Source organism: Chelon labrosus (assembly GCF_963514085.1).
Source record: "Chelon labrosus genome assembly, chromosome: 2".
Classification (NCBI taxonomy): domain Eukaryota; kingdom Metazoa; phylum Chordata; class Actinopteri; order Mugiliformes; family Mugilidae; genus Chelon; species Chelon labrosus.
Window position 1 is genome coordinate 18,224,750 of NC_140338.1, and position 14,657 is coordinate 18,239,406.

At 42.4% G+C, this 14,657-nt stretch overlaps 1 protein-coding gene across 1 annotated transcript; it reads right to left on the reverse strand.

Moving 5' to 3' along the window:
• Nucleotides 1-6: 6 nt before the first annotated feature.
• arhgef38 (Rho guanine nucleotide exchange factor (GEF) 38) lies at nt 7-13,005 on the reverse strand. Its single transcript, XM_084568244.1, has 14 exons — nt 12,768-13,005; nt 8,767-8,951; nt 7,042-7,159; nt 6,793-6,940; nt 6,657-6,674; nt 6,368-6,567; nt 6,080-6,213; nt 5,358-5,462; nt 5,138-5,257; nt 3,978-4,328; nt 3,753-3,890; nt 3,132-3,339; nt 1,606-1,889; nt 7-878 (listed from the first exon to the last, which is right to left on the reverse strand). Exons 1-14 carry the CDS (start codon nt 12,982-12,984, stop codon nt 696-698), a joined length of 2,409 nt encoding a protein of 802 aa, XP_084424370.1. The 5' UTR covers nt 12,985-13,005; the 3' UTR covers nt 7-695.
• Between the last annotated feature and the right edge of the window lie 1,652 nt (nt 13,006-14,657).

Below are 14,657 nucleotides of genomic sequence, written 5' to 3' on the forward strand. Positions count from 1 at the left end.
AATCTAACCAGTGGAAATAAAGTGTCACTTTTTATCAAGAAACATCATTAAATATCATCTTCTTACAAGCTGGCTGTACAAAGTAGCATTTAAGTGTTGTAGTATTATACAGACAAATGAAGAATGCACCACAATAGTCTAATCGTAGAGGTCACATTTATTCATAATGTACTTGATAAAATATAAATGATGACATAGATTTCTTCATTTCGGGACAGATACAGAATAGACTTTCAACTTCACTTTGCATATAAATCATTTCACATGTAACATATACTTCTCTAAATCACGTATAAAATTTACTTCATGATTGCATCACTTCATTATCAATATAAACTCGAAAACACTGAAGTACAAAAAGTGCTCGGCACAGTGCCCTGTATTTTTGTGTAAGTAATTGTAGCCATCACAGATTATTGGTCACGGTACCATTGGTCAGCTCTCTTAAGGTCTTTTGAAGGCAAAGGAGATTCAACGTCAACACTTTTGGTATGGGACAACTGAAACATTTAGCAATACGTAGTGCAGTTTGTCTGTTCACAAAGCAGAAATGTAACATGTTTCATTGTCAGGACATCCAGGTTCAGCGATACATGAAAGAGTAAGGTTTCCATCGTTTTTACGCAAAAAAAAAAAAAAATTACTTTTTGTGGGGTGATGGGGTTCAATCCTATGCATAAACAGAGGCCCTGTATTTATGCATAGGACATCCTGCCAAGGTAGTTGGCAGGTACATATCCTTTTTGTCCATTGGCCTCAGCTAACCACCAATCCTTATTGCCTCCCAGGTCACAGAACTGGAGGATGCGGACGTGCTGGTACTCACGCAGGGTCAGCTCCTGGTCACAGCGGGCTTGAAATGCGTACACGGCATAAAACTGTGGAAACACACACACACATTCAAATGTGACAAGAGGTAGTTTAGTTCAGGTGATTGTATTGTTTGTTTACTGCTGAACAAAAGCCTTTTAGTGTGAATTCTTGATTTTCAACTCCAAACTCAAGACACCATAAAATAGTATTGAAGGGCACCCTCCTGTAAATCCACAAGGTGGCACTGTTTATTAGCTTTCAACCTTTAGCAAAAAGCTTACCACCGGGACTAATTGTCATTGGTCGTGATCGGCTGTCCTTTGTCGGCAGGATGCATTTTACTGTCATGATATGATGAAGATTCGAGGCGCCTGAGCTGGCTCTAGTGAAGCGAGGACATGGCGCCAAGGAAAATAAAACACAGGGATGCTGCAGTGACAGCGGTGTCACCGCATGTTGTTGTTCAACCCATTTCATTTTAATTGCAAACTAGACAGACACTGTACCTTCTGCTGATCCAGTCCATAAGAAGTGAAGCCTCTTCAGGCTCTAAAACCAAATTTAAAGTCATGTGGTGTGCTAAGTCTTTATTAATTGTCCTAATTATATTGTCTAAGTGGTGTTTTATTTGTTGCGCTGTCCTGTTTTTTTTTTCAGACTTTGCTTTTATTATAAACCTTTAAAAGGGCATTTATATCACGTCTTAATGTAACTATTGTGTTTAATCCTGAAGATCTTTACCCTCTAAAATGATGCCCATATGGTGAAAGAACGGTTATGGTAAACACACACCTGCTGAGCCTCTGTCTCCACCGGGTCCACCAGTTCTTCGTTGCTCTCCAGCTCCCACTGTAGACCGGAGAGGCTTGAGTTGCTGTCAGTGGTGTTGAGGTTGAAGCTGCGCAGGCTGCTGCTGCCGCTCCCTGACACAAACAGACTTATGTCGTCAAAGTCCTCGTCCACCATGGCAGCTGGCTGCTGCTGTTGCTGCTCCTTCGCCATCTGGCCTGCCCGCTGCGAGTCCCTCAGAGGGTTGTACTGTTTCAGGAAGGTGGAGTAGACGTAGCCTTGCTCACCTACCAGAGACGCACACGGTTAGTTTGTCAAGATGCATGACCTCTGAGGGTTGATTCACCCAAATTATATTTAAAATATATTCTTTCTTCTGGTATTCTGCTGAAGCAGGTTATTCTAATGGAGATAATGGAGCGGCAAAGACTGAAAAACTGTCATAAAACAGTATTACCCTCAGATGCTGAGTCATCAAATGATACCCAACTGGTTCCCCCGATTGATTGGTGTGGTGCTTGGCTTTACCCACCTTCTATTCTACATAAAACTACATCAACACAGCATGTTTTCCATTAACAGTGTTATGAAATCCGCACTGTTTAGATTTCCATTCTTGGCGCACCACTAAATTCCATTCCCGTCATCTGGGATTGAAGCAGCAATCTCAAGCAATCTGCAGGACAAAACCTGAGCAAAATCCATGTGATATGACCCATCAGCAGCCTGTTTTCTATTGTTATTCACAAAAAGCGCCACAAACCCAGCTGAAATTTCTGGAGGATACATGTGCGCTTAATAAATATACGGAACTGCATATCTCACTCTAAGGCTGCAAGCTTTTCAGCTAGGGGCATTTGCTTCCACAAACCCTTCCATCCAGTTACAGCGACTGAATGAAGAGGGCGTAAATATGAGACGAGCATATTCATGGTGTTGATACCAACAGAGGCATGAACAACAACTTCCTGGGCATGCTGCTTGTCCCAGAGGAGGAGACAAGTCAGCGAAGAATGCACTTGTTATTGCAGAGTACAGAGAGGACGGCACAAGCGGAATCTCTCCATCCTTGCTTCTCAATACCCAGAGGGAGAGGCTTTGTAACTCTAAGGAACACTGCTTACAACGTGCAGCAGTTTGTTCCAAACAAGACGCTGGGATCTCAGGTACCTCTGTGAGATGTAAAGGGGAGATGGAGACAAGCTATGGAGTTGGCCCTGTTGTGAAGCAACCATCTCCAGAGGCCCCAGCAACCATGACATCACAGGAGCTCCCGGGAATAAGTATTGTGTGTTGACTTATTATTGTGAGAAAGTAAAGTTCAGAGCATGCACTCAGCCTCAGTCATCTGATAGATGCAGGTGTATACACAGAGGAATGTGTATTAGAGGGGGACCTATATCAACCATACCTGCTAGATGATCCAGTGTGATAACTTAATTCACCTTTGCCTGTCTCACTAACAGTACGCGCACACAGCTCGCTCTGCCTTGAGGGGTCTTTGTCCTTGCGCACACACACATACACACACTTGCCTCCAGTGTGAACCAGCCAGCGGCTGCTGCTTCCTAATGGGTCGGTGTCCTCCAGCAGGGCCACCAGCTCCCCCTCCAGCAGGCTGAGGTCCTGCTCCTGGCAGCCATTACACTTCCTCTTCAGCTGGTACAGGCGGTTCAGTGGGTATTCTGCCAGCAGCCATGCACGCTGCTCCTCGGTCTGATGCTGCACCTCCGGCATCTGAAGGACGGCACAACGCAAAAGAGCGTCGGTGTAAATATTTAAAGTGGCTCTATGTGGCGCGTGTGTGTGGTGTACCGTACAGTCCATGTCTCAGGAGACTGGTATCTGGTGGGGGTTTGCCAAGTGCCCTACTCAGTCTCTGCCTTTGATAAAATGTATAGCTGCTCATTTATTTTTTAATCTGAGGAACTCCTGAACATATATGACTTTTGATTTAACCTGGTGTCAATTACAAACTTGCAGATGCCCACAAAACTGACCAAGGACATCAATACTGCAGATTGCAAGACTGCAACTGCAATGTACCTTGGAAATGTAAATGATTGTGTTGTTAATAATGACAATTATTGATCGCAAGCAAGAAAGCACTGCTAAGAAACTAGTGTAAGAAAAAACTCCCACTTTCTTACCACTGTTTTTTTGTCTCGTTGCCTCTCAAAGCTGACTTTTCGCTCCATCAACTTCTGAGCGTTATCCTTGACAAAAGTCAGATTGTTCAGCTCATCCATGATGCTGTTCTGCACCTCCACAATGTTTGACAGCGGCGCCTGAGAAGGGAAACGCAACACACTTAGCATGGATTAACTAAAAAAGAAACCGTGTCTGATAATATTATTTATGTGCAGGTTGCTCACTGGCAGCTGCTGTACGGATGGAGCTCCGATCAATATGTTATCCATCAGTCTTCTGAGTAGGGCCACCATATAGACCACGCTGTTGGTCAGGATGGTATAGGCGGCCATGTTGAACCTCTGCAACTCCTCCACTAGCAAAGCATTCAGGGCTTCGTAGTCCCTCCTGGCGGGACCAGGTGGCTCTTCTGCCAGCGAGGGAGAGGAGGAAGAAGAAGCGGAGGATGAGCGCTCCAGGCGGCTGCAGTAATCTAGCAATTTGTCATAACGTTTCTGGATGAGCTTCTGTGGAGCAGTGAACATGCCCTGCAGAGAGGAGAGCGGGGCGAGGACCAAGTGCTCCATGCTGGTTTTCTGGAGGGGGGGGAATAAACATGGCAGAAGATTGAGATTAGTCTTGTCAATTTCATTACAATCTAATCTCTACATGTACACAGGGACTTTTAGTACGATTTAATGATATTTTTTTCTGTGTAAAGTACAAACGATGAAACATCTTGTTTTTAGTATGCAGTAGTGTCTCCAGCGCACGACAATTTTCTCAAAGTGGAGATTCTAAAGCACACTTGAGCATTAACTTTGAGCACATACCAGGAGAGTAGCAACAGCCCAATATGAATACAGATGAACAGGAGGTTCATCTATTATAAGAGGAAGCATCAAATGGGTAGTAACAGACATAAAATAAACTTCACGAAAGCTATCCATCAGACGCTGCTGCCATGTTGATTGTGGCAGACACGAAAATAAACCCATTGCTTTTCTTCTAAAGGGACACACGTAGTTTTGTCTACAATCATTAGAGACTTTGGTTAGAGGCAATGCCGAAATGCTGCAGACCAAGAGTCTCCTAACAAAGAGGCTACAGCAGATCTGGTGGCGGTACAGTCCACAGAGGGAAGAGGAGAAAGGAGAATGAGGCAGGGCTGCTACAGAATCCGTCAGGAAGGTTAGAGGCACAGAAGAGGAGGATTCATATAACGGACAGAAGACAGATAGCTGTGGGCAAAGAGACAGAGGACTTATAAGACTGGAGGGTGAATGGGGGGTCATGCAGGAACAGGACAGCAAAGCCAGGACAGAAGATTTAAAAAGGAAAATGAAGCATGGGAAGCTGGACAGTAAAGTGAACTGTGCTCTGAGTAAACCGATAGCACACTTACAAAGTGCTTGTATGGATCATTGCCATTAGTGTGACATGAACCGTTTGTGTCACTTTTGTTTGAATCCTTGACCATGTTCTCCATGTCCTGCACAGTCTGGACAGCTACAGACACCATCTCCTGAAGAGAAAGAGAACAAAAATTTTGGAAAAAAAAGTTGACAGAATATTTAAAAATAAAAAAAAGGTTTTGGAAAATGTGACGTACAGTATGTACTGACCTGAGTGCACTGCAGGTAACAGTGAATATTCTTGACCAGCTGCCTCACAGCTTTCTCCAGACTCCTAAACAGCTTCTCCTCCCTGTCGAATATTTCATCTCTCACCTGCAGATATAAGAGTTCAATTACATGTCAGTTCGTTAAAGAATATCTCCTCAACTCAAATCAAGCTTTTCTTTTTAATATACACCGATTAGCCACAACATTATGACCGGAGAAGTAAATAACATCAACCATCTTGTGACAATCCAATGTTCTGCTGGAAAACCTTTGGACCTGGCATTCATGTGGATGTCATTTAGACATGTACCACCCACTTAGACCAGACCAGGCACCCCCACCCCATGGCAATGACACTCCTTGATGGCAGCAGCCATCCCCAGCAGGATGCAACTTGGTGCAGGCACACACACACAAAAATGGCTTAACTAAAAACATGAAAAACAGCACAAGTTTTTGATCTGGCCTCCAAATTCACCAGATCCCAAACTGATCAAGTACTGGACCCAAAGGCCCCCATCCATATGACCCAAAGGCCCACACTAACAACACCACAGGACACCCTCAGAAGGCCCATGTCCATTCTCTGATGAGTCACAACTGTTTTGGAGACATAAGGGAGACCTACACAATATCAGGAAGGTGGTCATAATGTTATGCCTGATCGGTGTAGCTGTAAAACATGCAGGATGAACTGCAGAAAATAGTCCCTTGTATTCTACCTGTGGTTCAACTCCAGTGAGGATCTTGAGGTAACCAGCAAACCTGTCGCCTTTCTTCCGAATAGAGTGGATGTTGAACTTGTGTAGTTTTCCCCTCAATGTGCCTTCATCTTCCAGCCTCTTATACTTCATAACTGAGAGTAAACAAAAAAATAAATAGTTAAGTTTGAATAGATTTGGCATAGATAGCACAATAAAACTGTTTGGTGCTTACAAGTAGGAAAATCATACATTTGACAAAAAGACATTACTGATAAAAATACTCATACATGACAGCGTCAATCCTACCTATATCCTTGCGTCTCTTGAACTCATTGATGTTCACATTTATGATCTTGGCGGCAGTGAAAGCCTCCTGCAGTGGCAGATGGTCTGGATGGTCTTGAGGTGTTGCTTGCCACAGCTCTCTAAGCAGTAACGGGTACTTCATGACCCTCTGGACGGGTTTGATGATCAGCGAACCCATATCCAACAGATTTGGTTTCCCTCTGTGCAAATTAGCACATTATGCAGTAATTATGATGAACATGAGAATAAAAAACATGTTGAGAAAAACTTTGCAAATGACTATACTTACTCTTGGTCATAGATTTTCCTGAAGTAAAATAGTCAAAAGGGGGGAAAAAGACAAACGATTAGAAGCACAAAGTGATAATATATAGATTTGTTGTTAATAATGTAAAAAACAAATCGAATGGATGCACTTGACTTACTTCAGCGCTAATACACATGTGGTAAAATGTTGCTTTATTTCCTCCTCCTTCTCGTAGGACTTGAGTGACATGTTAGCATCGTCATGGTGGTAACAGTAAATCTTATACACATCCTCTAAAGCTGCCTTCGCCTGGATGAACACGTCTCCTTCAAATTAAAATAGGACGTGCAATTTTAGTACTGAGCAGAACTGCAGCTGTCAACAAATAGAAAACTGGGCAATCAGTCAAGATTCTAAATAGTCTCACCTATGACTACTGCTTCGAGATCAGGCTCAGCCATGGCCTCATTCAGTCTGTGAAGGAGTGCTGCAGAGACCTCGCACACTGTCTCCATGTTGGTAAACAGTCGATCTACATCCACAACCTAAGAAAAGATGAGGAAACTGTATTGTGAAAGAGTCTGAGCTCTGCATCCAAATCAAATGATCATCAAAATACTAAAGGGGCATATTATTGTCTAATACATAATAGGATAAAAACAAACATGTATTTCACAAAATTTAACATCCTCCTCTTCTTGGTTAAGGTGTTAAGTGACTGGATGGGCATTTCAGGTACAGTTTTAAATAGTTTCCTATTCATGGGTTTCACCAGGTCCCTTTCCACAGGTGTTTAAAATCAAGCACCTAGATTATGAATGTAGACTGCATGGTGCTTGATTAAAACACCTGTGGAAAGGGACCTGATGAAACCCATGAATTGAAAGAAGTTTCACTGGCACTGTCTTTTGGTGTCCCACAAGGCCGGATTCTGGGGCACCTATGATTCTTACTGTATTTAGCTACTTTGGGACATAATTAATGTTAGTAATCATTTATTTGCAGATGAAATTCAGATCTGTTTTCCCTTTAAATCATGATGTTTATAGGTTATCTAGACTCCTAGACTGTATTGATGCTGACAATGGATGGACAAAATTAAATTTCATTCCAACAAGGTTCTGGAAATATTGCTCAATTGATTTGGGGATAGTACTGGGTATATTTACTCTGCTACTTATTCCAACCTGTCTGACATTTTATTTATTTATTTTATCAGATCTAATTTTTTTTCCACTTAAGAACCATTAGTAAACCGAGATCTATAGCTTTATATGTGGATTTAAAGCTATAGATCACCGGTTTCTGGTTGTTTACACAACGAGCAAGTTTCAGTAGGAGTCCTATTTAAACCTCGAAGAAGCTACTCAGATGACTGGTGAAACGTCTTCTCAAAAAACTCTACAAGTCCAGTTCCCTTTTTTAAACCTTTTTTGGATTTAAATGTGGATCTTAAGATCCTTATACACTCACTCTGAAATTTTTAGCTTTTAAATCACTCAGTAAATAAACTCTTAAATGCTCGCAGGCAACTCAGATCACTGCCACTAAATTGCTTACTGGGCTAAATAGATGGCCTTATATAACCCTTCTACTTCACTGTTACCCTCCTAAGGGCACTAGGAATTCAAGCTTTTGAGGTTGTTGGACCAGAACTGAGTGATGTTCTGCCAACACCCCTAAGGTTTGCAGATTCTGTTGATTCTTCTTAATGAATGCAGTCAAATACACACACAGTATGTTCAGACAGGCGTTTATGCAACATGTCTGCATTTGTTGTGATTTTTTCAAAATCTTACTATAGTTTTTAACGTTATTCATTGTGCAGTTTATAAAGTTGTCTGTGAAAGTCAGATTTTTCTGACATTGTTGAAAAAAATATTAATTTGTTACGATTCACTTGGATAGTGAAGTGAAGACTCCCCATTTAGAAGCAAGAACATTTTATATATTTATATTTAAGGTGGTTGAGATGTGCCAAATAAAAAGAGACCAGGTTTTCTAAGGAGGCCGTTTTAAGAAGTTTAACACTGGAAAATATCCATGCACTGATTGTCTTTCCTGTTGGTGCAGTATGTGTGTGTACACAGGTGAATTTGTCACCAGATTTAACATTTAAAAGACTTCCATGGGGATCCTTAAAAGCATCTACCTGCAAATTTCGTAGAGGCTGGACTACTTCTCTGATGCACAGCTCCAGGTCAGTGAGATAGTCCTTTTCAGTCTGCACCAGCTCCTGAATGACCTTTGCCCTGCGGCTCATCTTCCTCAAACGGACTTCCTCCGGATCCACCGCTGGAGAGGACGGTGTGGACAGGTCGTGTGGTGTCATTTTCTCTGAAGAGAAAATGGCCACGGTAAAATCAATTGAAAATGAATTTTTTTTTTTTTTTTTTTTTTTTTTTAAACAATCACATACTGCTGGGTGGTTGGTGAGCCATAAAGGTTATACAAGGTCACACAAAACTGAAGATACACAAAAATTTTAATTTAAAAAAATATTGTGTTTTTGCCGGCACTTCGAACCATCTGTAGCACATTTTCTAAAATCCTGGTAAACACCCTGCTCTGCGGACCGTGCATGCTTTAAAAAACATACATCCCTTATAACACATCCTCCTGACGCATGAGCAGTATTCAGTATTTCACGGTGATCTAATTATTTTGACTCGAATGCCAAAAGGCCTCACTTAACATGCCAGTCAGGCTCACCTCTCTCTTTTTTTTTTTTTTTTTTTTTATTGCTCGGCTGCCTAATCAGTCTGTAGCTGCTCTGCGCTTTGCATGGCAGGCAGGAGTGTCTGTTCTGGGAAGAGGGATGCTTCCTTGCTGCCTAATCGACGCCACGCACCACTTCCTCCTCTGGGGAAAGAGAGCAATGAAAAGAGAGAACGAGGGGTGAAGGGAGGGAGACAGAACGCTGCGAGGCCTGTGTCAGGTTACGAAACTAATCGTGCTGCTGATGTAATTCTACAGCGTGTTCAGGCATTCCATCTGCTGCAACTCTGTGTGTGTGTGTGTTTGTGTGTGTGGGGGTGTGTGTGTGTGTGTGTGTGTGTGTGTGTGTGCGGCAAGCAAAGATAAACACACATGTATAAATGTGAGGACACGCGGTGACACTGATTCACACAACATGCATGCATACACAGAGTCACGCATGCACACTCAAACAAATTTACTCCCATCTGCCTCAGGTTAGTTGTTTTACTAACTATATACATATATATGTATATATATATATATATATATATATATATATATAAAAAAAAAAACACAAGGGTAAACATGCAAAAAAAATCTTACCCTATAAAGTTTAGCTTAGTCTTAGTGTTTAAAATATGAATTTCTCTGAATCGTATTTAGCTGAATATCCTATTTAGTGCACATTAGTCCAGTCACACTGTCTGCATAAATCTGTATGCACTGTCGTTGTCGTTTTTGCACAGTGATGGTGTTGCACATCAAGTATGAAAGGCGTATAGCTTCTATTGCATTGCACTTGCAGTTAATCTTTTTTTTTCTTTTGGCAATGAGAATGAAACAAGTTCAGTGATGATGGAAGGGTACAATAACCACTGTCTGCCCTTTGCTGAAAAGTAAAATGGATCATGTGTTTCTGGGCAGTGGGCAGCGCTTTGTCATGAATGCAGGCACTGTGCAGGCTGCGTTCCCACACGGATGACTCCAGCTGAGGTCGGACCACACGGGCACAGTTGCACCTTGAGACGTGGCAACAGAATTAACATCTGCAGCGGTTATGCATTACTTTTCTGGCAAACTTTTAATCAAAAGCTTCACAATGATAACAGTCGCTAAAGGACTTTTGGATTTAAAAGCATTGTTCATGTACGTGGCAGTAGATTTTTGTTTCAATCTCCAATAGGTGAAATCTAAACCTTGCCTGGCTGTTACATAGTGGAAACATGTTTATTTTGTCACAGCCTGATAATGCTTAAAGTCAAGCCTTTCTGTCCCCTGTTGTGACACATATGTCCTTCAAATTATTTTCTTGCTGTACTTTTCACGCTTTACTTGTGGAAATGTTATAAAAAAAAAAAAAGACATATCACATTTATCTTTCAGCAGTGCCATGAAGTGTAAACGTGAGAGCAAACCCCAGAATATCCGAAAACCTCTACCCGTGAGAAAAATCCCCTCAATGAGAGATCGGGTGAGGTGTCTTGATGGCTTAACGGAAAAGTGTACTATTTTACCCTGGTATTTTTCAGATATGATCACCTTTCACTTCAATATGTTCTTGTCAAAGCACAAAGTCTTACCTGGCACGTTCACAATGGGTTAAAACAAAATGCATCATGACCCATCAAGACTCAGCGGCAGATCTCAGACTTTGCTGACTTGTGCTTTTGCCTGCTTTATGTTTGGTGAGGTATGGTTACTAGCACAGGAGTTCCCATGAAAGTGGATACAGGGCTTTTCAGTGTTCAGCCCAGTGAAAGGGATCCAACAGACTTCCCCGGAAAGAACACAAGGTGTTGCATATCGTGTTTCACCATGAAGAAAAATGACATTTCAGCCACATAGCAACGTGCACAATGGGAATTTGTCACTGAGAATCCTGGTAATATAAACTGGGTAAAACGAGTGGGATTTGAAAATATTCAGTCTATAAAAATATTTGTAAAATGACTTGGAGCAATATCTTGTTAAGTTCGCTGTTGCCAGTCATCATGAATACTTTTCAATAAATGCATGAAAATGTTTTTGTCCAGGTTACAAAGAGAGAGTGAGAAAGAGTTCAGTTCAAAGACAATATAAACCCACAACAAAGTGATGGCCTCTTTGTGTGACAAGTGGATTAATACATAGGCATATCTGGTCTATCACTGCCTCTCTATGTGGGATTTGTTCTGGTAAATCATTGCCAAAACAATCATATTTTGCTGCTGTAAATAATTACACATATCAGTGTCATGTTGCCATGGTTCTATGGCCCGACCAACCTGTCTGACAAGCACATGAGAACCGGCTGTCGAGCATTAACTCACATGTTTCCTCTTTCGGTGAAGTCATCGTTCTGTCAATATTTGCATTGGTAATACCGCTGTAAATATGCAATACTGCTCGTCAGGTGTGAGGCTAAGCCTAAAGAGGGTGGGTGACTGGTTTACTGAAAACACTCCGCTGTTTTTTTGACAACTTTGCCTCTCATGATGCAGGTTGGCCAGGTAGAAATGGAAAACAAATAGAAAGTGCTAAGAAGTAGAGAGTGGCTCTATTGCAGGTAAACAAAGCCGCCGCTGATAAGGAGAGTGAGTGTATGTGTGGAGGCTCTCTTATCTGTGAAACGCCAAGTGAGAAGTAGGTTATACACTGGTGCAGCCATCAAGGTGCCTTTTGTCATTTTGGCCATGTGATGTGTATTGTTCACACAAAAGGAAGCAAAGGAACAAGTGGCACAGGAAAGGCTACATACTTTGGCTCATCTTTGATAGGAACCCACTGCTGACAACTGGTCATTTTGCCTCAAGTGCTGCATTCCCAGTCTGTGACTGCTCTCTAAGGACAGGTGAAGCCAGTTTTTCTGAAACATGGATCTGTGTTAATGTGGAAAGACTGTGTCAGCACTAATGATAAGGAAACACACAGCTCCAGCTGACATTTTCCTCCTACAGTCCCTTCCTCTTACATCTTGGGCTTACTTCTAAAACTTCAAAGCTCATAACCAGTGTGAAACAAAACTGTAAGATCTGTAAGTGTCCTATAATACGTCTAAACTCTAAAAGTCCCTCTTCACACATCACTGGTCTTGTTTACAAGCTGGCCTGGAACATTTCTAAAGCCACTCCTCTGAGCCTGAGTTTGGATCACAGTTTGCATATGTGGCTTGGTCCCTGTGGGAGTATCTCCTGCTCAGCACATAGTAACACAACAGGTGCCCAGCACACCGCAATGGCTGCAGGTATCCAGCATGTCATATACTCGTGGCGTGTGCGTTGAATTTTTGCCCTCAGGTGCTGCACCTACAGCCCACCTATAGTGGACATGTTTGTCTTAAAAGTCTCCAAGTTACATGTGTTGCCAACAAGTTTCCAATGTGGAGAGGTGAGAGACATTTAAGGCTGATTGGTTCACGTGTGTATAAATTGTTGCCATAGTTTTGACCCCTGGGGACATCATTAGGTGCTGTACCTTTAAGTTTGGCGCTGTACTCCGTCTTGTCCGACTGACTCCTCCTCACCAGCGTCCCCAGGTTGATGTCACCTTTGGCCATGTCATCAGGTACAATAGTGTCCGTCCTTCTCCTTTCCAGGTACCGCAGAAACACAGGCCGGTTCCTCCTTTTTATCCCTTTATCCTTTTCTTTTTCCTTCTCCTTCTCGCTCCCGCCGGCCTCTTTAGAATCCATGGCGAGGCCGTCTGCTCCCTTGTGCTATCGGATCAGTGTTGGCAAAAAAAGGGAGGAAGGAGGGACAGGAAAAGGGAGAGAAAAAAGAGAGAGAGCCTGGGAAGTGCAACAGGTGTACTGTTCTCTGTGCACTGGCTGCTAGCTCTGCACAGGTAACGCAGCTCCTCCCCAAGTCTACCTGTCATTAGAGCTACGTGGCCACGCCTCTCCACTGCTGTGCTATGTTTCTTCCCTTTGAGCCATCCATCCATCCGGGGACAGAAAGTGATTAGATGCACTTTCTCTTGCCCTGGAAGGTTGGAAAGTGGAGAAAAGACCTCAAAGTAATGTCTTGTGAAACAAAAACTAAATGTCGTGAATGAAGGAAAATGCATCCGTGACACTAACAATGTGCCAAACTGACAGGGAAGTACTCATGTAAATGGCAACACGCTCCCACAATTAGTTCTGGTCATGGCAACCAGATACTGTGTTCCTTGTCAGAACAGAACAATGAATGGGTACATTTCCTGTCCATTAAAACACAAACAAACGAATGACTCCCATTGTGTTTTCAGTCCAGCATGGCACACCTTTTCACTTCTATTAGACTAGATGGACACAAGTCAGACTGTCAGCAGCACAAAGCTGTATTTTTAAAAAAATATATTTTACTACATTATCATCTAGTACTTTTGAAAAAAGTAGAATACAAACACACTTTCATTGTTTAGTAAGTTTTTTTCCTACAGATTGCTCCTACACCTTGTTTTTAATGTTTTGTTCTTTCTAGGTTTTATATTTCTCTTTATTTATTTATCATTGATAATAAGTGCATCTTGCAAAGTAAAAATCTACTGTCTTTACTGTGCATATGACAATAAACATCTTGAACATATGAAAAACAGATTTTGACTGAGTGCATTTACCATGCAGCACCCTTGGTTGCTATACAGGTTGGTGGTCAACCAGCAGGACACTGCCTGGTGCCTTAATGCACCTCTCCAGCGTTTGGAAGCCGGATTAAACACCCCAGGGAGGTTTACTAGGCAGTCGGCTGGGGACCACTGATAACCCCCACTGATGCTACGCTCCTTTAACTCCAATACATCGCCTGGTGGTGGAGTGATAACTGAGATTTCTCCCCGCCACCCACTAGCAGAAACTGCCCTTTTCTGCCTCCTTTGCCAGATCTTTCACAACTTTTCAGTATTTTGCTTCTGTGACACTCCAGCCGGCTTCCCTGAACTCAGCAGCCAGGCTTTGTTTCCACTCAAAGGGAACTTCCAGCCTCTTCTCAGAGGTATACTGAGCTCAGACTACCCACGTGTTGTTCAGGTTTTGACTTGAGGATAATAAAAGGTGACTACAGATCACACTGGCAAAAGCGGTACTGATTATTTTTAATTTTACATATATTTTAAATGTTATGGAATGGATACATTGACAAGGAAGCTGCATTACAGACAGCTCTGCAAGGCTTTGGTGAGACCTCAACTCCACAGCTGATAACGTATTCCAGGACCCCAAGTCTTTGCTTTCACTGTGAGGAGTGTTCAGGGAGAAGTGCCCCGTGTACCCAACCCACAGAGTTACCAGCTACATTAGATTTAGTGAGTGGTTGAATGTGTATTTCTCTCTCACCTTGGCCTTGTATACACATCTGAGTGAGAGTGAATTATTTTAAAAATTCC

Coding starts and splice junctions, on each gene's coding strand:
- arhgef38 (XM_084568244.1), bottom strand. CDS start 12,984: ATGGATTCTAAAGAGGCCGGCGGGAGCGAGAAGGAGAAGGAAAAAGAA. Junction 5,258..5,357: donor GTTACCTGCAGTGCACTCAG/GTCAGTACATAC, acceptor CTTTCTCTTCAG/GAGATGGTGTCTGTAGCTGT. Junction 879..1,605: donor TGGAGACAGAGGCTCAGCAG/GTGTGTGTTTAC, acceptor GTGTTTCCACAG/TTTTATGCCGTGTACGCATT.